This window comes from Chiloscyllium plagiosum, chromosome 30 (genome assembly GCF_004010195.1).
Source record: "Chiloscyllium plagiosum isolate BGI_BamShark_2017 chromosome 30, ASM401019v2, whole genome shotgun sequence".
Classification (NCBI taxonomy): domain Eukaryota; kingdom Metazoa; phylum Chordata; class Chondrichthyes; order Orectolobiformes; family Hemiscylliidae; genus Chiloscyllium; species Chiloscyllium plagiosum.
Genome location: NC_057739.1, coordinates 29,864,201 through 29,888,901, shown reverse-complemented (window position 1 = coordinate 29,888,901; position 24,701 = coordinate 29,864,201). Strand labels below are relative to the sequence as shown.

The following is a 24,701-nucleotide window of genomic DNA, read 5'->3' as shown; positions in this document are numbered from 1 at the left end:
ATCAAATTCAAAATTCAAAACGGAGATGTTAATAAAATACAAATCCAAGATAACTCTGAAGAGCACAAAATTATAGATAACATTAATCTTGATAAATCACAGTTATCAAACAAGCTTTATTTGACAGACTAAAACCTATGATTACAACTAATCGTTTTATGCATGGTTGCATATCTTCAGATTATTTCATGACAATAAGCCCCTTATATTGTATTTTGCTTTCACGAGGTCTTATTTATTTTGCTCATTGTTAAATGCTAATCTAAAATTTTACCATATAAATAAGTTAAACAAATTACTTTTTGACACATATGCTGTGTTCTACTCAATAACATCTAGATTGCATTTGTTTAGCACCTTAGATATGCAGAAGCATCCCAAAATACTTTACTGAAGAAGGAAAAAGCCCACATTTTCAGGTGTTTGGAGAATTGAACAGAAGTTAGGTAAAGGGGTTGATTTCGAGAAGACTTCAAGTGAAGAGATATAGAGAGGAAGATTGATGAGGGAGTACAAAAGCATTGCGGTGAAACAGCTTAATCCATAGGTGCAGGACTTTTGGAGAAGGTACTGTTGTGTATATGGTCAGATTCAAAAAACTGGAAGGTATGTGAGATCGTGTGATGTTGGAGAAAATTGCAGAGATATTTATAGTGAGTGGAAGGATTTGATTTAAGAGATAAGACTCTAAATTTTCTGTGTTGGGAGATGGGAGGTCATAAGGATTGGGAAGTCGGCTGGATAAGTCAAATTTGGACAACAGACATTTGGAGGAGTTGGAAGCTGATGGTTGGTATTTCAGAGGCTGGCGAATAAAAGGTTTGAGTTGACATATGATAAAAGCTTGGAGAAGAATTTTCAGCAGCAACGGTTAAGGATTGCTGTGAAGCAGGTGCACTAACAGACAATGTTGCAAAGATGCAAATAAATGGTCCCGATGGCTGAAGCAAGAATTTTTAAAAACTTGTTCCTGGGATGTGGGCATCACATGGAAGGTCAGCATTTGTCATCCATTCCATTTGTCTTTGAGAAGGTGGTAGTGAACTGCCTTCTTGAACCATTGCTATCCATGTGGAGTAGGTTTGCTAGGGAGAAAGTTCAGGGTTGTGACCAGGATGCTAAGAGTGGTCAATACTTGGTTCAACTGAATGATCAAAAAGGGGATGTAATGGACACAAAAACTTGGAAGAACATCATCTTCTGCATGATATTGCACTTAGTATGGCTGTGCTCTAAGACAGGCAGAACTTAATTGACACCTGGTTCCAATAGAGCCAGATGCAGTGCTCACTCATGACCTGTAAATATGTTGTTTAAAGGCAAGCAATTCCCATTCTGTTGCCAGAAACAAGTGCAGCCTTTCTTTTCTTCATTGCATCTTTGCTTTTGCAATTGCTGAATAAAACTGCATTTTTTCAACTGTTTGAAGGCTTCTCCATATATGATGCTCTCCCATTGAACGATGAAAAATTGTTAGGCTACTCTGGGCATTAGGGAAAGAGTGGCATACTCTTAGATTGGGTTTGAGGATGGAATGATGCCAAGGACAGCTAACCTGTACAGCTTGGATCTTATAGTTATCGGTATAATGGCTGTCAATTAGTCAGGTGATGTGAAAATATCAAAAAGAAAATTGACAAATGCATACTTGCAGCTGCAATGAAGTATCAATCATGCCATCCATATGCCCTCAGAAACATTTCCTTCTTTAATTCCCACACCTGCACTGTGAAGGGCAGCTCCTGGCTGGCAGAGTTTGATCTGGTGCACGACTCGGCCTTAAAAATGGCACTAGCACTAGGAATACCCTAACGTCCGGGAAGTTGTGAGTACTTTTGCCATTGCAGATAGAAAGATAGGGCAAGCTGGCACCAAGGAGGAGTTGTGCATAATTATGAAGCGAGCTGTGAATAGAGTGAGAGAAGTCGCTCGGGTTCACATGAGAAATCTTCCAGGAAGCTCGCCAAAATTGAGACAGCCAATTTCTGGTAAAAAAAAAGAATTAAGCTCTTAGATTAAAACTATGCAAGAAAAAAAAATCCAGCCGCTTCTACATTTATATGAAAAATGCATCTTGGTGGTAGATTGTGTACAGTAGAAGATGCGTACACACACCACCTAAATTCTATCCGCATTACAGGCTGCAATAACACAACCTTTTCTCATCTAGCACAAGAAATGCCCTTTATGAAGTTGGTAAAATAATTTATTTCTCAATGGAAATTGCTTTAACCATAAATATTATTTACAGTGAAAATTATTTGAATTTCAAGATTTCAAAACAAATAAAATGCTACTTTAAATTCTTAGTTATTTTAAGTTTTGTGTCCCATGTCCAAAGCTTTGCATATTTACATCTGGATTTCCGATTCATTCAACATTCACCATACAAAGTTGGAAGATGATGGTTGGTATTTCAGAAGAAGAAATGAAGAAAAGAAAGGCTGCACTTGTTTCTGGCAACAGAATGGGAATTGCTTGCCTTTCAACACATATTTACAGGTCATGAGTGAGCACTGCATCTGGATCTGTTGGAACCAGGTGTCAATTAAGTTCTGCCTATCTTATTGCACTTAGTATGGCTATGCTCTATCATGCAGAAGATGATGTTCTTCCAAGTTCCTGTTCAGAACCCGCCTGCTGCTTTCCCATCTCTACAGTGTCCATCACATCCCCTTTTTGGTCATTCAGTTGAACCAAGTATTGACCACTCTTAGCATCCTGGTCACAACCCTGAACTTTCTCCCTAGCAAACCTACTCCACATGGATAGCAATGGTTCAAGAAGGCAGTTCACTACCACCTTCTCAAAGACAGGCTTCACTTAGGCCTAATTTTATTACATGAAAATACTTAGGTTGGGCACTATTTGGCGAAAGAATACAACAGCAATTAATATCTTCCAGATAACACTTCTTGGAACAATGTCTAACAAAATTAATAAAAGATACACAGTGCACACATCTCAAAAATGTTTTCTCTCTCTATGGATCCTACAATAATTAAAACACAAACCCATTTTGAACTGGAACCTTCCTTAACACTTCATTTTATACCATCACCAAAATTAACTCCATGTGTTGTCCGAATCTTCCTCGCTGTTAATATCACTTCTCAGTGTTAATTTTGTTAATATATTTTAACCAAAAGTTGCTACTCTGACAGCTAGCCAAGATTCAGCTACAATTTCATTCAAATGTAGCATGCATTTGAATACTCCCAACTAGCTTTAGTGAACAACATGGACAGCAGCCATGTTATGCACAAAGTCACAAACATATCTGGTAAAGGGAAATTAAACCAGTCAAAAATATTATTGGTTAAAAGTTAAACTTTTTGATTTGTTGTCTCTGCAACTGATTCAATGTTTCAGTAAATAATGAATGGCAACCTTTGCTCTAAGTGCAGTATTGGCACCAATAATTTCCTCACTATCTGGAATGCACTTTTTCTGTATGAACCAAAAGTTATTCTTTTTTGTGTATCTTCAGCATACTTTGAAATTCTTATTATTGCATGGCATATATCTGTAACTTGCTTTTAATAATTAGGGAAAAGCAAGATTCAGGTTCGTAATTGGTCTTAGTTTTGAAAGAGTAACAGATTTTAGTTACAGTGACACACTTACTGCTTCAATTGCACTGGAGAATCTTTCTGAAATAGTGAAAGGCACACCATCCATTGCTGAAATAGACAAAAATAGGTAGTTAGTTCTTAATGATGCTTGCTTAAGCTCTTACGTTAGAGACTGACCGGGCGCAGTCATGGTCTGCCATGAACAAAGTTATGAATACCAAAATACCGTGTGGGCGGCACGGTGGCCCAGTGGTTAGCACTGCTGCCTCACAGCGCCTGTAGACCCGGGTTCAATTCCCGACTCAGGCGACTGACTGTGTGGAGTTTGCACATTCTCCCCGTGTCTGCGTGGGTTTCCTCCGGGTGCTCCGGTTTCCTCCCACAGTCCAAAGATGTGCGGGTCAGGTGAATTGGCCATGCTAAATTGCCCGTAGTGATAGGTTAAAGGGGTAAAGGTAGGGGTATGGGTGGGTTGCGCTTCGGCGGGTCGGTGTGGACTTGTTGGGCCGAAGGGCCTGTTTCCACACTGTAAGTAATCTAATCTAATCTAAAAAAAAAAAAAATAGCTCTGGTTTAAATTAGTTCAGCTAACAGATACTTCTTCAAAATATACATCCAATGGAAATTTCCCTCACACCTTAAAGGTGATAGTTTGTCATATACCAGCCAATTAAATTTTATCAATACAAATCTTCATTGTTAAGACAAGATATGAATAGTTTAAAACTTGGTACAAAATTCTTTCAATGTTTGGTTGAGTCTTGAAAAAAGCTTTTTTTAAAAAAAGAACGTCCTATTCAATTAATTGTTCTCAAACATGGACTGTTTGGAGAGAAGCAATGAGTCTGGAAATGCAACTTATTTAGTAGCCTGATCCTTGCACTGTTTAAGTGTTAAAGCTGCTGGTGCAACTTTGACAATACAAGCAATTCTTCCAGAATGCAACAGTTGCATTTCTGTGCGACCCTGTTATACACGAAAATCGCGCAATACAAACAACACTCAAAGTGTTGATGACTCAAATCACATTATAGCCAACGCACTTTAAAAGTTTGCACTGTAGAAACAGCTTTCTCTATTAATCCAACTGTGTTACAGCCAACTTGCGTTAACAAAAGACATGTTATAGCAGAACTGACTGTACTGCAAAATGAAACATCAGATAGAGGAATTTGCAACTTCTTTGGTCACTCCAAAGCAGAAGGTAACTGTGGTTAGATTTATAAATTCTATGCTGCTTTAAAACAAAACCCAAATGTTGCTGCTTATGCTCTTGTTTTTTTCTCTATGAAATTTTCATGAGGAAACATGATATGCCAAAACATTTCATAGTTGCAACAGAATATTGTTAAATAACAAGGAAAACTATTCAAAAGTACCATGACCTTGATCGACAGACAAGAGTCATAGATCCCAAGTAATGCAATTCCTATCAAAATATTAATGATGTTATTGTAGAACAATGTATTAGGAGACCACCTGCATATAAAGCTTGTCCCTCAAGCACTCATTAGCCAGGAATTTAATAAGAGTTATTGGGAAATGGCCAACCATTTTGATGGTTAGCATGAAAGCTGACATTGATGATTTATGAGTGTATGGCAGGGAATTACTAAAATGTCCCAGAAATTTATATTGAACAATAAGGCTGAACTTCAGTAACTATCTGAAGCATCTCAATTCTGATATTATGCTTTTCTTTACAGAAATAGCATCCTGTGCTAAAGTGGAGGTATGCACACTCAGTCATGCAGGACAGCCAACATGAAGTAACACTCAATTGGCAATAAGTTGAAAAGCGAAGATACACTGAAAATTTCAAAACCTTTTCTCCTATCCATAAAACTACTGAACTGATCAATTATATATTCATATTAGTATTCCAAAACAACACATGTAAGCAAAATATTTATCACAATTATACATGATGGCATTGTGTTATTTCTACAATCTACCAATAGTAACTTTAAGACTGGCAATTGATTTTCCAAAGTAGAAAATCTTTCATTTTTTACAAGTTACAAAAAAGAAAATTAGTAATTTACTAAAATACATTGTTAAATCTCACTCATAATATTTTACTTACTTAAATCCAACTAGAGCAAATTCATACTACCAAATGCACACATTACTTAAAAGGTTTCTCAATTTAGTTAGGGCAAACATAAGTAACATAGTCAATACTTATGTAAAATATATTTTGCAGAAAAGATATCTGCCCATTTAAAGCAAGCATTATGCTTCTGAAAAAATTCTATCAACATGACAGTGACTGCCAACAAATGAAGGCAACATTTGGTCTAATGTGGCATCAGAAATTCCTGGCAAAAGTGAAGTTAATGGGGATCAGAAGAAGAGCCACAGACAGTTAATGTTAGATCCGGCACAAAGAAAGATGATTTGGTTGCTGGAGGCCAATCATCTCAATCCCAGGACATTTTAATACATGTTTCTCAGCGTAATGTCCTAAATCCAACCATTTTCAAGTATTTCAATTATTTTCCTATAACAAAATTGGAAGTCTGGACATTTACTGATAATTTATTGTGTTTGATATCACTCACGATTTTGTATATATAAGCCAGTCCTTGCCCACATGCAAATAGACCTGGATGATCAGACTTGGACTAATAATTCAACAAACAACATTCACATCACACAAGTGCCAGGCAACTATCATCTCCAACAAGTAGAATCTAATTAACTAACTAAATAACTAACAGTCAAAATCCTGAAACCCCTCCAACCCAAAATCAGTGAGAGGAAACAACACCATTGGATTGTTCAAAAAGGTGGCTCACTACTACTCATCAAGGGCAATTAGGGTCATATATAACTATCTCAGTGAAGATCAGAAATGATCAAAATAACAATAGTTATATGAACTTATTTTCTACACAGCACACTAACTTTAAGATCCGCATTACTCCATGCAAAAACAATGGTATTAAATGTTGAAATAAAAATGCAAAAAGATGGTGAACCAGGGCAGAAGACTGTAAAAATAAGCTAAAAGTTTAGAAAACTATTGGGACCTATCCAGCAAAATCCTGCATGCACTTGTAATTATTTTAGTAAAGCACTAATACATGGTGCATTACACTTAGTTCATTCACCTAGCACAAAGGATGAAAATAAGGACATGCCACAGGCTCGCCATTTTAATTAGCATTCTACCAAACAAATGAGCTTCAAAAGAGCTGTAATTAAACAGGGCTGTAATTAAGTATATGCCCTTTATCATAATGATCATGGTTAAAAATGGCAAGTAGCATGAAACTGTATTATTAATCCTGTAACCTCACACTGAAATGAGTGTACATAGAAATCAGCATGTCAAGGCTGTCAAATTTTAACACCGTCTTTGTTGATATATAAAAAAAACCATCCAGAGATAGTTCAGTGCATTTGATCAACAAATTCAGCAACGTGAACTTTTCAAAAGATATATAAAATTCAACTCTGAAAGAAAATATTTAATAGTCTTTTTAACATGAGCATGGCAGAATTCCCAAAGACATTATGGTAGAAAACAATTTATTTTAACCAGTTCAGAAGCACATGAAAAGGATGACCATTTGTACATTTTTAAAATCTGAAGTTCTCTTCCATTCAGATGGCTGCCCTTGGACAGCAATATAACAATCAATGCAAAACACCACATATAAAATGGTTAAAAAAAATTGGTTCATGAGCAAGAACATCTACATAGCTAGTTCTTCTGTTCAACAGCCATTATGGAACTGGATGGATATATGAGTATCATCCACACTTGCTGCTTTCAAACTTTTAAATATGGAAGTCAATTATTTGGCTTCATTTAATATGGTCGGAAATATAAGAAGATTACCCTTCCAGTTTCATAAGTCATTGAGAGGTGTTACAGTACAGAATCATCAGAATGATACAAGAAGGGTTAAATTGCAAAGACAGGTTGCATAAATTAGTTTGTATTCCACAGATTGTGTAAGGTTGAAAATTTATCGACATCATGATGCTTATAACGACAAATGATTCTATGAGCTAGATACAGTTATACCGGTACGAAAAATCCAGGACAAGAAGGTATAATCTTAAAATTGGAGTTCGGTCATTCTGAAGTCAAACTAGGGGAACTTCTTTTCTTACACAAAGGATGGTGACTGAGGAATTCTCTCTTCCAATAGGCTGTGGATAATCGGGTTATCTGAAATTTCCAAAATTACATGACACATTTTCATTGGCATGGGTGTTGAAGAGCATGTAGGTTACAGGAGTTTGGGGTACAGATCAACCACGAATGGTTTGAATGGTTAAACAGACTTAAGGGACTGAATGACATTCATATTCCAATGCACAGAAGTTGTAAATGAATCAGTGGATAATATGTTATCCATAATAGTCTGATTAAAATTAGTTCAAATTATAACATAAAAATAAGATTATAGTATTTACATTAAAAAATGCAGATTCCAAGGCAACTACTTATTAGAGGATGAGCTCAATGTAGTGACTCTGAAAAGGAACATTGGTCATTTAGAGTTAATTAAACCAGCAATGCTCGTGTTCTTGCTTAGAAGGCAAGGAGGAGAAAAGGAAGATATTGTCTTGCTGCCGTGGCATCAGACATTAAGATTACACTAAAAGCATAAAGTACATTCACAGTTCAAAGGTTTTGTGTACATAACTTCCCTTTTCTTTTGCCTCTCATTGCATAATTACAGAAGATGTTTCAACAGTGAGTGGAGCCCAAAACAATGAGTCATAAATGTAATAAATTTATAAAAGTGGTTAGAATATAGGAAGTGCTGTCATTGAGTGATTGAATATCATAGGCGTGTTTAAGGGGTACCTCGATCGGCACATGAGAAATAAACAATTCGAAGAACATGCTTGTAGGGTCAGCTGTGAGAAGGCTTATCTGGAACATAAATGCCAGTCCAGAACAGTTGGGCTGAATGACCCATTTCTGTGCTGTGCATATTTTCTTCAACTGTATATTATACATAGTAACCAACTGAAGCTAGGGGATTTTACTGAAATTAAAAAAAATTAATTAAGCACAAATAAAAAAAAATCATTCACTTTAGATTTTTTTGTCCCCAAATTGTACTTAACAGGAACTCAACATTCATAACCACACAAGTCATTTAAAAATTATAACGCGTTAAACATTATTTACCTTTTAAAAATCTTGCCCAACGGTTCAACACGAATCTAGCTAGAAAAAAAAAAGCAGCCCCTTCTTTCTGAGCTATTAATGTTTTCCAAGCTAATCTTAATTTTAAATGGTGTAAAGCTCAAATGCACTTCTTTAAACACGATTACAGAACATTGTAAACAATGAAGAACAATGCGTTTTCCATTATAATTTTGCACTGCATCATTTTAAATTAAATAGTCATGAATGATGGAAGCAAAGAACAGACTCAGCAAAGCTACTTTTGGATCATTGCTTTATTAATGGTAATGTCAGTAAAATGAAAAATGCTAACATTGTCATGTGTAGCTACCAGGTGTAGATGAATTACTTCTTCAGTACTCAGAGGGTTACAATTCCACACAGCACTGAACACTTCTATTGTTGTACACAGAGAAATTCTACACGTCTACTGAAGGAATTCAAGTGCAATGCGTCACAAATTCCTGCACTCAGTCTCTTGTGCAATGAAGTGCAAAATACAGAGTTGTCATCCAAAAGTTAGGACCTATTAGCTTTTTGAGCTTTGGGCAAAATTCTCATCCACAGTTACATTTTCATTGATTTTCTTGCCTGTAGAAGGTTGTAGATCTGTGTATTTACAGCAATCCAATGAAAAAATATGAACAGCTTGATTAACATCAATACTGTTTGTAAAAACAATCGTTTGAAAATCTTTAAAATCCAACCTTTCTTCTTTCCAAAAATAATGCACTGACGTACCTTGCTTTAAAATATATTGCAAGGCTGTTGGCCCTTAAATTAAATAGGATGTTAATATATGAATTTTTGATCTGTTAGGTTGAAATGCCCCTTTGCACTATTTTAATGTAGGTGCAATCAGTTTAACTTAAAATCGGTTAATGCCTCTGTTAAAATAGCAGAGGAAATTATTTCAGACAAATGCATTCAACAACTTGTATGCTGGCTTTCTACAGCGTAATTTCAGGGTCAAAGTTTTAAGTATCCACTTAATGCACAATTTCCAACATAAAATTTGAACCCATGGTTCCCACTAATCTGACTCATTTTTTACATTACCTTTAATGAACATATACTTGATTGCTTTATCAAGTAAAAGGTCTCTTTCTTTAACAGAGTTCAGTGTTATAATGGCTTACTACATCACTGCTTTTTTATAAAATTGTTAATTTTGAGAAATCAACTATGGCATGATACTGTAAGATGGAATGACTTCTAAATGGGGGAAATACATTATGTAATTTTTCCAGTCAAATTGAAATTCAGCACATAAACCGTCTATTAATATTTTTCACCTAAAACTGAATAATAAAACAATGGCAACAGCTATTACAACTGAAGAAGGATACAAGTGTTTTATATTTGGTATGAATGAATGATACAAGTTACATGATTGAAACAGAACAAATAAAGCCACAAGTCATCCAATGCAACAGATCCTTCAGCCTCCTAAGTGAGCTACAAATTTGTACAAAATGAACCAACAATTGTTCTCACAAATACTTCAAGAAAACCAAAATTCAAACTTGCAGTTGATGAATATTAGTTCACAAATCATACAAAAATTCCTGCTGAGCAAGTCTTTAGATTAATATCCTTGCATTTTGATTACAGTTAAGTGCTTCTGATACTAATCCTACTGCAATCAGCAATCTAATTAAACTGTTGTTTTTTTTAAAAAGGCATTACTTCAATAATCTAGAAAGCTATTGAGCTTATTGATTGCAGCTTTCTAAACACAAAAGTATGTTAACAGGCAGTTTACTTAGCATCAACAACCTGCTTGTTTAATAGCTCCAGGAGTCCCAAATTGAAATTAGTTTATGTACTGCATCCTGCCACTTTGCATATAAAAATTAAACCCTTTGAAATTACAAGGACTAATTAGTTAAAACCATATCAAGGAACCGTTTTTTTTCCCCCCTCACTGCTACCCATTGGACCTGAAGCACAATGCTGTGCGTGGAAGTTTTCAAGGCCCAGGAGAGGAGCTGCTGCTCCCCAACCCAATAGATTGCTGTGACATGACAAATAAGCTCTGGCCTGACAGCAGCTCCAAGACATATTGTAGTTTATTTTGTCGTTTGGGCTTGCCATCTGTGCCATTCCAACTGAGGCCGTCTTTACACGCTGTTCCAAGTGCCTTACGGAAGTCCGTAGTCCCTGAATAGCTCCACAGCCAAAGCTAGTCATTAGTCAAATTGTCTAATGAGGGGGAATAAAAATTGCCCCCTATCCTGACAGGAAAAATTTTGGTGTTGCTGAAGCTTGTGACCCGTGGTATGAGAACTGATGATAGCAAGCTTCTATTTTCAGATTAGTTTAATGACTTCTGCTCCTTATGATAATAATATGGTGCTGTGGACATGTATCTTTTGTACAGAGATGATCATGTAAAACTAACCAACACAGTGCGAAGTAATCAATTCAAGAAATACAAAGGAGAAAAAAAATAATGTGTTACACTTCAACCTCATGCTTCAAAATTGAAAAGATAAGTGCAGCCCCATAAGCAAAATGATTGGTAAAACAATCTGTGCAAATTAAATCTTGACATGACTTCTAAAATGCTGCATTTTTGAAGATTATTTGAGTACCTCTATACACACATCCTTAAAATGTGATTATTTTGCATTCAGGCTTGATGTGATGAAAGCCTTTACAGATGATCTAAGACCTGTTGACCAAAGCAAGCAATTTGCAACTCCTTATCTCATCAAACTGAAGAATAAAGAGCGACTGCTGTATCCGCGGACCTGGTTACCATGGTTTGTTACCTGCTGTTTACTGCAGCCTGAACTTATTACATGGAACATTCCAAAACCAGGGACCAGGGGGCTGCTGGGGAGGTAAATCGCCCATTTAAAATGATTGGGTTGTTACTATCCGTGGTAGGTCTTGGAACGTATCCCCGCAGGTAAGTGGGGATTACTGTATTTGTTGACTGCATACTGACTTTTAACCAACTAAGATTAGTTCATTCATTGCCAAATCTTGGACAGAAAGCAAAAATAAAGAGGGAAGTAAATGGGATTAAGAGATTTAGTTAAGAAAAACATCAACAAAATTAAAAAGATCTCCACAATTACTAAAATCTGAATAAATGAGCCTCCACATTTGGAAAAGTTAACTTCAATGCCAGATTGTTTGGCAGTAAACATCATGTTATTAAAATCTTAATTACGTTGAAGTCGACAAGCTCAGCTTTTTCTAGCATGCTTTGTAGATTAAGTATCACACAAGTACTACAACTTCATGCCATTACAATTGCTTTAGCAAGACAGTCTTAGCAAAGCTTTTGGAAGAGCACAGCACTGACTTCCTAACTTTCAGACTTAGCTGTACTCATGCAATAAACAGATATTAGTATTCTTCAAACATACAGAGTGCCACTTTACAACATTTTTTTAAACAAAACTACAAATTCCAGTAAATTAGAACTCTGTTAGTTTTTTTTTTAAAAAGTCCACAATGTAGGTACAATGGCAACTTTCTTTTGCTCATAATTTCTATTTTAGGATTTCCAAATTTAACCTTAAATTTTCCTCCTTACTTCACGAGCAATGTAATAACTAAGGATTGAAAAATATCCTGTTCAGAAGCATTGCAAGAATCTCAGATTAGTTCCATAATGCATTAATTGCACGTAAATATCTGTTCAATTTCACATTTAATACCAAAAGAAAAGCCCAACCAACCATGTTAAACTACAGATTACTACAGATAAAGACGCTTATTAGACCTCAGCTGGAGTACTGTGCGGGTGCCACATTATTGGAAGGATGTGAATGCACTGGAAACAACAGAAGCAATGTACGAGAAGGGTTCCAGGAACGAAAACTTCAGGTTATGAGGCAAAATAAAATATGTTTGGACTGTTCTTGCAGAGAAGGCAGCTGAGAGGAGGGGTCCTCAAAATTGTGAGCAAGCTGGACAAAGCGGATAGGGAAAAGTTGTTCTTGCTAGTAAAACAAACAAGAACAAGATGACATGGATTTAAAGTGATGTACAAAAGAAGCAAGGATGAGGTGAATAATGCTTTTTTGCCATGCAGTGAGTATTTAGGTATGGATTGCACTGCTTGGAAATGTGGTGCAGGCAAGTTCAATTGAAGATATTCAAGAGGCCAGTGGATGACTATCTGATTAGAAATAGTGTGAAGAGTATGGGGAAAAGACAAGAGATTGGCATTAGGCAATCATGTGTGTTCGAAGAATCAGTGCAGGTATCATGGGTTGAATGGTCTCTTCCTGCACCATAACAATTCTGTTATTCTGAGATTAAGAAAGAAAGTATTTTGAGCATGTTATCACCACTTCATTGATAACAGCTAAACAAACAATCCAATTAAGACTTGACTGCAGTAAAAAAAACACTGAAATGATAAGCAACTTAATCACAACAAAAAAAACTCTAGACAGAAGTATTTTGATACTGAACCAAATGTTAACAGTTCATCTAAATTATCCATGATCAATTACTGGAGATTGCCATTAGAGTAGGATCTAAGAGAATACCAAATGGGATTGTTCTCCTTGGAGAGAAGACTGCTGAGAGGTGATTTGACAGAGGTTCTCAAAATTGTGAGCAGAATGGACCAAGAATTTAGGGAGAAGCTGTTCTTGCTTGTTAAATACACAAACACTCACAAAATATTATAGGGATTAAGTTTCCTAAGGCTAATTCAGGTCTCACCGTCAATAATTCAAATGTCTTGGTAATAAGGAATTCAGTGAAGTTCGACAATCTGCTTAGACAACTTTCCAGCTTCATTGTGATGTAAAATTCTGTCATACATAACTCCACATAGTCGGCTGACCTCAGTTTTATTTCAAAAATTTTTATCAGTCTGAATTAATAATTATGATCTTTTTGTCAGAATTCCAATTAAACTTCACTGACTTCTTCAAGGATGTTGCAAAATAGCAATTACGAGCTCAATTTGAAAACTATAATTCTTTAAAAAGAGAATTTTCCTGTCTTTCAACTGAGTAATGACTGCCTGATTTAGATAACTTTTTTCAATACCGTTTTCCCTTCCAGATCATTACATTAGGTTATTTCATTTAAAATTTGCCTTTCTTTTTGCAAATTCCACAACTTATTTTCAATTCTGTGACCTTGAAAATTCAGTCAGTCACTAACCCAGTTTATGAGCATTTGTAAAATCACACTTCTACCTCCATTTTACTTCTGTATCTTCAATTAGATTACTTACAGTGTGGAAACAGGCCCTTCGGCTCAACAAGTCCACACCGACCCGCTGAAGCGGAACCGACCCAGACCCATTCCCCTACATTTACTGCTTCACCTAACACTACAGGCATGGCCAATTCACCTGACCTGCACATTTTTGGACTGTGGGAGGAAACCGAAGCACCTAGAGGAAACCCACGCAGACATGGGGAGAATGTGCAAACTCCACACAGTCAGTTGCCTAAGGCGGGAATTGAACCCGGGTCTCTGGTGCTGTGAGGCAGCAGTGTTAACCATTGTGCCACCGTGCCGCCCACCAATCTTCATCTTTGAGCCACCAGCACCACAAGAGTTTTACTTTAAAAAAATATTAGTTTTATCCTGTCCTCTTCTCCTACTTGAACCCAGCAACTCTGCATATTTCCATTTAATAATGCTTTTAACTGTTCATTATATTTTCTCAGATTAGCTGTGAGAATCGAACTTGGAACTTAGAAAACAGAACGTGGTGTTTCAAGTGTGGAAAGTCACGATTCTTCCTAATATCTTATGCATGACAATTATTTTACTATTGAAAAATGTCTGTATATGACTTATTCCTCTACATCCCAACTAATACAAACACTAGCCTGGATCGTTGGAGACCAGGCATGCCCCGTAGAAAGATAGTTGGGATCCTTCAGAAGTCTTAATGCACTGACTCAATGGGAATTGCCTGAAAGGTTGAACTTCCAAGTGGACAATTGCTCTACATGCTTGGGAGTCTTGTAAAATATTTTAGTCTGAACAGTTCTGATCTATTAACTAGAATGGATACCTATGAAGACAGAAAAAATCTTTTGTAGAACTCCTCGAACCCCAATCCAACTTAACGAGACCCCACAGCCAACCACTATTATGAAGTTGAAGGTGTGTACTGTACCTTTAAGAGAGAGTGAATGCTGTTTTGCACGGGCAGCTTACAAGCACCTGTCATATATGACTAGCTAGCTACTGGAAAACTGAAAATACATAACATTTGGCTGTGAAATCAATACCCGAGTTGGTTGCTATTTTGACAACGATTTGAATTTAACCAGTTTAAATTATGTGCCAGGACACAAACACCCAATCGATTTTGAATTTATTGTTTTGCCAATATCAAACCAATGAGATGATCTGATGTTGGGGGGATGGATAAAAGGGGCAGGCAATTTGAAAGTTAGACAGAGTAACTGCCATCAAGAAAGACTGCCATTCAAAAACACACTCTCTATCAAAGGTACCTTTATCATATGAAAAATATTTGCAGTAAAAGATCTTCAGCCGAAAGAAGAAAGACACAGACGACGACAGCCTCTGTATGGTTTTGAAATTAAGTTGATGTAATTTTGATACTTTTTTTTATTGGAACAGTATACTATTATAGAGTTGGAGACATAAAATAAGCAGTTAAAAGAAAGGGTGCTTCGAGTTGTAAATAGTTGTTGTTTAATATTCACTTTTAGAGTTATTGAATAAATTGATATTATTTTCTTTAAATAGTGGAATGTGGCTGTTCTCTGTCACTCATACTTTAACAGATTACAATGGGAGGTGAGCTTTTCTGGGTTTAATTAACAGAATAGTTCACCGCCATGTCGTAACATTACCCCACTCTGTCCAACCATATGATCTGATCCTACCTGACACTAACACCAGACCCAATGTCTACCTCATCTACCATATACTCTTACACCTTCATCTTACCCACCTTACTCAGTTATCCACTTAAGCACCCAACCACTCTACTGTAATGGTGGAATATTTAAACTCCGAAGAATACAACATCCAAAACTAAAGAGGCACAATCTCTGGGCAGATTTCCTTTGCGGTCATCTCTGAAGCTTCTTGAACTGAGCTTGGAAGAATCTACCATCAGAAGATTTCTCAGAAAATTGGAGGATGCTAAATCTGTATATTTTGCCTGATCAGGGTTGAAATCAGGGAAGACTTGGGCCAACAGCAGTCTTTTATCACATCAACAGGACAGTATCTGATACCGGAAGTTCACTTTAACTTGCAGCACACAGTGCAGCAATGCCCCATTCCCGCATTAATGTTGAGAGTTGAAAGCAGAGAGGACAGTCTCTATGACTTTGCAGAACACCTCTGGTATGTGCGCAAGCATGACCCTCACCTTCCCATAGCCAGTCATTTTAACACAACGTCCTGCTCACATGCCCACTTGTCTGTCCTTGGCACGCTGCAGTGCTCCACTGAATCGCAGCACAAACTGGAGGAACAACATCTCATCTTTTGACTAAGCATTTTACAACCTACTGAACATAATATCGAGTTTGACACCTTCAAATTGTGAACCAACTCCTATTTCTTTCGTTTCTTTTAACTTTACTTGTTACACTCCTTGTCACTATATCTTCTCTGATTGGGACTGTCTGTTCTTTCCGGTCTGGCAGGTAGATACACCATTGTGCTGCCATTCTCACACTCCGATTACTTAATCTAAACTATCAACATCTTTTCTCCTCCAGCACTCCACATACCTCTAACTATAGCATAAATGCTGCTGCCTCCACGTTTCACTTCAGCTCTGATGAAGAGTCATCTAGACTCAAAACATTAGTTTGCTCTCTCCATGCATGCTACCTGGCCTGCTGCGATTTCCAGCATTTGTTCTTTTTCCAATGCAGATTCCAGCATCTGTGGTAAATTGCTCCTACAGTTCCTATGGATTTATTTACATGTCTTGCACTCCTGACCAAGACACAGTTTATATCTATTTCCCAGAACTTGTTTATAGTTACCCAGCTGTTACTTAAAATACATTTCTAACGATACACTCCATTACTCACGAATTCAAGCACAGTTGAAGCTTACCAATACAAAAACTTAGAAAAAGGAAGAAAACCAAAAAATGTGTTGAAAATAACAGTATTCAATATGCTGCTAATGGTTCTGTTCGCCGAGCTGGGAATTTGTATTGCAGACATTTCGTCCCCTGTCTCGGTGACATCCTCAGTGCTTGGGAGCCTCCTGTGAAGCGCTTCTGCGTTGTTTCCTCGGGCATCTATAGTGGTTTGTCTCTGCCGCTTCCGGTTGTCAGTTGGACTAGCCACATTACCATACATCAAGAACATTTCTGAACTGACAGCCAGACTACTACGACCACTAGGACTCATAACAGCACACAAACCAACAGCCACTCTCAGACAATAACTCACCAGGACAAAGGATCCGATACCCAGCATGAGCAAAACCAATGTAGTGTACAAAATCCCATGCAAGGACTGCACAAAACACTACATAGGACATACAGGAAGACAGCTAATGATCCGTATCCATGAACACCAACTAGCCACGAAACGACACGGCCAGCTATCCTTAGTAGCCACACACAAAGATGACAAGCAACATGAGTTTGACTGGGACAACACTACTATTATAGGACAAGCCGAACAGACAACAGCCAGGGAGTTCCTAGAGGCATGGCACTCATCCACAGATTCTATCAACAAACACATCGACCTGGACCCAATATACCGGCCACTGCAGCGGACAGCTGGAACTGACAACAACGAGCACCCGAGCTACAAATCTTCTCACAAACTTTGAATATGCTGCTAAATTGAAGTATTTTTAAAATTCATTTGTGAGATGTGGGCGTGTCTGGCAGACCAGGACTTATTGCCTGACCCTAGTTGCCTTCAAGAAGGTGGTGGTGAGCTGCCTTCTTCAACCGCTGCAGTCTACCTCCTATGGGTTGACCCACAATGCCATTCCAGAGGGAATTCCAGGATTTTAATGAAGGAATGGCAATATATTGCCAAGTCAGGATGGAGAGTGGCTTGCAGGGAAACTTGCAGGTGATATTGCTCCCAATGTATTGACTGCCTTGTCCTTCTAGATAGAAGTGGTGGTAGGTGGAAGGTGAATTCTTACACCTGTATTTGCCACCTGCATTTCCTATAAAGGAGTGCACTTTATAGTTAACCTTTGTATAGGGAATAATATGAATATTGAATATTGAATGATGAATATTGTCATTAGGACATACACAATCGTAACGTTTGGTGTATTTCTTAGAAAACAAGTGAACTAGAACTGGACCACATTTGGAAAGAAAATTAAAAATTAAAACTACTGAATTAAAGCAGCATTTTCTTAAAATTATTTTCAAACACAGTTGTGACAAGTATAATTTACTCCCTGCATGTCAGCAGATTTAAGTTGACCTTCTCCTAATATACTGAAGGGCTAAACTCCCAGAATAGTTTTAAATTACAACTGTAGGCAACTTTTGCAAAATTTGAACAAATAACTGTTACCTGTAGCAAATGCCAACCTGGAAATCTGCAACAAGTCACTATTACCCTTTTACTGCAGAAGATCCAGAATTAATTTGTTTAAAAATTGATTTTCCTCACTTTCTTCCCTCCCCTGAAAAATGGATGGAAAATTGTTCTTTATTTCTTGTTTTGTAAACATCCATGCTATCCATGAACTTCTGCTATGGCTTTGGCACCTGCAACAATGCAAATAAATTTCTAAGACATCTATACTACGATTTTCTCCTTAGCACTAGGTACACTACAGTAGCATGCTGGTCTCTGGAAAAAAAAAGCCTGGTGTTGTTGTTCAGATGCTAGCTGTCTTCAAAGACAGACCTACATTGTCAAGGAAGATAATTTTTTTTGTGCGGGATGATTCTGAAGAAAGTATTGTTTTGTTGCACAGGTACTTTACACTTAACGATGGACTATGTTTCTTATACCCACACTGGTTTTCCCTTCTTCTCCAATCCACTACTTGAACCTGTGCTGCCATCCTCTTATCAGTTTACCTCATGTCAGAATACAAAGTGTCGAATCTACTGCTAGAATCACAAACCACGCATATAAGTACAAAACAGAGACCCATCCTTTAAGTAAATGTAAAGCCCACTGATATCCAAATCACAGCTTCCAGCAGATATAAATACATGTAAAAGCTCCTGCTCTCAATTCCTGTCAAATTCTCAAGTCCTTCAGGCTTCCTCATGAGGCTTCTGCATGGTCTGGCCCCTGAAGGTTGCTGCTGCATTTTAGCCACAGGCAGCAAATGGAATTTCCCCGCTGTGCTTCAATCATGTACCCCATGCCTGCCCAACGTACATGTGTTATTTAAATTCAGTCCAAGAAGATTAGGTACCAAGGTGTGGCCCAGAAACAAACAAACCTGCAGTGATTTGTACCTAAATTGTTCCTGGACAGCACTGGGAGAGGAATATTGATCCTAGGCTCATTCTACTACAAAAAAGTAGTCTCTGAATAGCTGTCATGGCACAGGTCCATCACTATAAAGACAACAGATGTGACTTCATGCAAAATGCACACCTCGTGATTGATGTGAGCTACAGAAAAGCCAACTTTATTTTACGTTCTGGTCAGATTGAACTGCAGTGCTATTTTGTAACTGCATTAGCAAATCTCACATTTAGAACTGTGGCTATTGCAGTGTGAAGCTAAAGTCCAATTTTATCTTACAGCTTTACAGCACAAAAGGAATTTTATGAAAAATAATAGAACTCGCACCTACAACTGACATTAACAGGTAGTTCTGTTGAAAAATAACACATTTAGCTGCATATTCACTGCCCTACGTATATGCTCAAAGTAACTACGTTAAGTGCTCTTGTTGTAGCGCTGCTGTTTTACTATTCTTTGCATTAAAAGATCGATGAATCCTAGTGAATTCTGTGAGAGATGAAGTGGATAAAAAATTGATGAAGCAGAAAAAATGCTAATGTAAGATTTAATTCCAGAAACTGGAAGCCATATTTGTTCACATTATTAAGTTCTCAGTGTTCAAGACACCAACGAATAAAAACTGGCATCTCACATGGTGACTAATGAGATCTACCAGTGAAATAACATAAGGGCTGACAGCCAGCTAGGCCAACTTGGCAGGTTCCAACCTAGGCATTGACGCATTCATCATCCACTAAACCAATCCACCATTTCTGCAATGCCATTTGTCATTAATTATGCTAATCAGCATACCATTACTCTCTGATGACATTGTAGCAGTTATTAGCTAGTTATGGCTTTCAAATGCGCAACTTATTGAGTATGCAAGAGATGTGCATACATTAGCCTACAGGGAAGAAGTGTCCAATTATAAAGAGAAGAAATTCTCTATTATCTTGCTCTAACAAACCAATTTAGCAATTATAGAAGCCTATGAACTCATATGGGTTTAAGAGCAAGAGCTTAGCATATGAAACAAGGGAACTTTGTTCATTATTATACTCATTCTGATGAAAGGAAATGAAGTGACAAAGCCTAACTCTGCGATTTTGTTAATTACAGGCTTATAACAAGAGGCACAATTATCAAGCAGCAGTGTTCCAATTCTCAAGAGCCCAAATTTCTTTCCACAAGTCTTACCAAACTGTTTTCATTTCTTCCACTGTAATTTTTTTAAAAATTGCTAATAGAAGAGTAGTTTTTTAAAAAAACTGCCCTCAATTTTGCTGAAAGAGGAGATCATCTAAATAACATTGTCTACAACAAATTAAGGATTTTAAAGTTAAATATGTGACAGATTCACAATTATATTAGTAGAAACCAAGTTGAAATCAATTGATTTTCGCCATATAACATATGGGGTGGCAGGAGCTTTAAAGTACAAAGAACAATTTCTGGCAAGAAAATTCTTTAACTCTATCATGATATGGTTTATCAGAAATAATGCTAGCTCTGAAGAGCTGTGGAGATCAGATCAACAAATACAAGAGTCAAGGCCCTCATATGTATCCGAATCACTATTTATAGATATATGCACATTATTTATGGAATTCATTTTGTACATAAAATTAATTGGTCTGCAGGTCCTCCTCTTACATGATATCACAACGTTATGACAGAAGCTATTCTGTATTGAAAATGGGGATGCTTTTAACTCAATTCAGATTTCACTATTTAAGTACTGACTTGTATAAACACCTGACTAACTTTACATTTACATGGCATTTATTCACTGAAACTAAATCAGTTTAGGGTTATATGCATACATTTGCAGAAAAATATTAAATAGCAAAGTTCTCTTTAAGAAAAGCATTGCAAATGGCAACAGAAGGTTACATGGAAGCCATCAACAATCAACTAACTCCAGCTATATGTTCAGCCAGCATTTAAGATGATCTGTATTTCATCTAGATTCCAAGCAGAGGTTCCAGCCTTCCAATAATTTGACTAAATGGTCAAGCATAATCGACAGGTTTATCATTCAGGCTTTTGATAGTAAGTGCAATTTTTCACAAAAAAAAATCATAAAATATAATTGTACTTTAACTGCATAAAAATCTAACCTAGACTAACAATACCTTTGTAAGAAGAAACAACAAAACTACATGGAGCTAAAATATCCTAATTTTCACCACAAATTCTGAAAAAGACTCACATACTGCATAGCAAAGCAATGCAATTTTAAGCCTAATGTGCCATACCTTGATTGTATAGATACTGGCTGTTACTGCACATATTTTAAATCAAATTCATGTTCAAAAACTTGTAATTACAAATCTATAAACCCTTATATTAAACCACCCTTCTCTTTATATGACATGCAATTTAATTTGTGAATATACAAAGCATTGTTCAACAAGCTCAGTTTTGTACAGATTTTAAATAAAAAGAACTCTTGCTTATTTTACTTAACATACTGATTGGAAGATAGCTCAAATGTCTTTGCACATTTCTAATAGTCCATTATTCAAATGTATACAAAAAATATTTACAGCATAGCATCAGTTCCATTGAGTAAAAGATAAGCAAAAGGAGCAAAACAATTAAGCATGTAATAATTTAATTGAAGTCCACTTTTAAAGTCTGGAACCAAGGGAAAAATGCCCCTAAGCAGGCTTTCACTATTCACACAAGAAAATTATCACACTTTGAGTGTTCAATATGGATTATGTAATCATTAATACTGCTGGAGTAAATGGGCCTATTAAAAAATCTTCGAAAAAATTAAATGTCTGCACATAAATCTCTTTAAACTATATTTAATGGGTCTATTTAATCTGCATATTAAACACTAGATCAACAAGCCCCTAATGAGGCCTTTGGAAGAGGTTTCAGAGAAAAGTACCTTTCAATTCAATATTTTTGGGCTGAATTTTCCTGACACCTATAGTTTATCTTTGATAACAATATTACATTTATATATTTGTGGAGTTCCCACAATAACCGTATTTCCATCAAAAGGCATGGGTCACTGGGTCAATACACAACTTTGTTTTTAAAAACAACCTTGTTAGAAAACACCAATAAAATGCCCTGATCCATGTAGCATGGCTTTATTAAATGAGAATCTTGGCTACTGCAGTTTGTATCGCGACACAAAAATTTGTGACCCATTCAATAAAAACAAAGTTTGGAATTTAAACAATTTTAAATTAATTATAATTTCTTCTTACCTTGTTGCAAAATTACTATAATAACACAACACATTCAAAGAAAGAGCTATTGGCATAAGGACGTTAATAATGTTCAATGAATAATTAGAACATGTAATTGCTTTAGTGACATAGAATGGCAAAATCACAATGATCCTCCTCGCACATATTCTATTAAAAATGATCAAGAGACTTGCTTAGCCAACTGTTCAAATTGAAAGCACTTTTAATTCTAAAAGAAAACGAAAAGTGTAGAGCTACAGGGATAATTCCACATTGGATATAATATGGGCAAAGTATTGGCAAAGTGCCACAGAATCCACCCAAGCCCACAATCGCAAGGCCCAAACCATTTTCAGGTATAGCCTTGACTTCAATTCCACAGGTCAACTAAAGATATCATGAGAAAAATCAATAAAATTTCTAAAACAAAACCACTGATTTTACAGAACCTAAATAAAGAACTAGACTGCCTTTAATGAATGAAGAGAGTCAGGACAGGAGGACATGATTGGGCAAGGTTTGATAAATTTGAATTAACTGGATTTTTAGATTAGATTAGATTAGATTACAGTGTGGAAACAGGCCCTTCGGCCCAACAAGTCCACACCGACCCGCCGAAGCGAAACCCACCCATACCCCTACATTTACCCCTTACCTAACACTACGGGCAATTTAGTATGGCCAATTCACCTAACCTGCACATCTTTGGACTGTGGGAGGAAACCGGAGCACCCGGAGGAAACCCACGCAGACACGGGGAGAACGTGCAAACTCCACACAGTCAGTCGCCTGAGTCGGGAATTGAACCCGGGTCTCTGGCGCTGCGAGGCAGCAGTGCTAACCACTGTGCCACCGTGAAACCAGTTAACCAATAGTTATTGTCTGCTGCATCCTTAAATAGATTCTCCATAATAATTACCGTATTCACCAAGAGACTGAGCACATTGGCTGGTGCCTACAACACTGTATACTGATGAATACTTCTGTGATGTTCTTACTAAATAATAGTAAACCTTTCTTGCTGATTGGCTTAAAAAACAGGTTGACTGAAACATGCCTGGTTCTAAAGGTTCTGCAATATTAGCATGCTGCCTTGAAGCATCCTTTTTTTTTTTAAGATTCCCTACAGTGTGGAAACAGGCCCTTCGGCCCAACCAGTCCACACCGACCCTCCGAAGAGTAACCCACCCAGACCCATTTCCCTCTGACTAATGCACCTAAAACTATGGGCAACTTAGCATGGCCAATCTACCTGACCTACACTTCTTTGGACTGTGGAAGGAAACTAGAGCAACTGGAGGAAACCCACACAGACTCTGGGAGAATGTGCAAAACCCACATAGACAGTCGCCTGAGGCTGGAATCGAACCTGGGACCCTGGTGCTGTGAGGCAGCATTGCTAACCACTGAGCCACCGTGCCACCTTAAGGTAGGAACAGTTTCCAAATTTGAAATATAGAAAGCAAGGCAGTAAAATTCAACTAGGTTGTTAATGTTACCACAATGCAAAGGTAAGTGAAGAAGTTGCAACATAATGACTACATTTCGCCCTAATGAAAACAACATTGCTGAGGTAGGAAGCTGGGCAATGCTGAGTTGAGATCATGCTTTGATTAAACCATGTTTTGGCTGGTATTAGGTGTCATGGCCTAGAACAATAAAACTGCTTTGTTTAATTCGTTCATAGCATGTGGTCTGACTACTCTAGCATTTACTGCCTATCTGCCAATTACCCTAGAAAAAATGTCAGTGCATTGTCTACTTAAAAGTGCTACAGTCCTTTGGATGTAGGGACACGCACTGTGCTGTTCGGAAGGGAGTGCCATGTTACGGTGATGCATTGCTTGGAGAGGAATTCACAGATGGTAGTGTTCTGCTGGTTTTGCCTTTCTAGATAGTAAAAGTCATGGATTTAGAAGGTGCTGTTGGAGTGAGTTACTGCAAGGAATCTTGTAGATAGTACTCAATGCTCCACTGTGAGTCAGTGGGAAAAAGATTAAAATGTTGAAGATGGTTGATAAGGTACCAATCAAGCAGGATAGCGTCGAGCTTCAAGTGTTGTTGGAGATGCATCCATTCAGGTAAGTGGACAACTCTTCATCACACTTCAGACTTAGACCTTATAGATACCAGACAGAAAGTAGGCAGACAGGGTGTGAGGTTCATCACAGAATTCCTGGTCTCTGACCTACTCTTGTAGCTCCCACAACAAAGTGAACATTTTAAGTTTTAGTGATCACCAACATTTCTCTCTTTGCCCATCTCAGGGTAACAGCATACCTACAATATTATTATACACTCTTCAACATTTTACATTGTTGAAATAAAAACTAATTCTATTACAACA

The 24,701-nt window shown here is 37.2% G+C and overlaps 1 protein-coding gene across 4 annotated transcripts in view; it reads right to left on the bottom strand.

Moving 5' to 3' along the window:
- Positions 1–24,701, bottom strand: part of mvb12ba (multivesicular body subunit 12Ba) — a 177,839-nt gene that overhangs the window by 41,489 nt on the left and 111,649 nt on the right. For 3 of the 4 annotated variants that reach the window (XM_043720218.1, XM_043720217.1, XM_043720219.1), the window contains exon 8: positions 3,628–3,683. The exons of the other annotated variant lie outside the window; for it this stretch is intronic. In XM_043720218.1, coding sequence (XP_043576153.1) covers positions 3,628–3,683 — 56 coding nt within the window. The remainder of the gene's footprint in view (positions 1–3,627; positions 3,684–24,701) is intronic. 4 annotated transcript variants of the gene reach the window in all.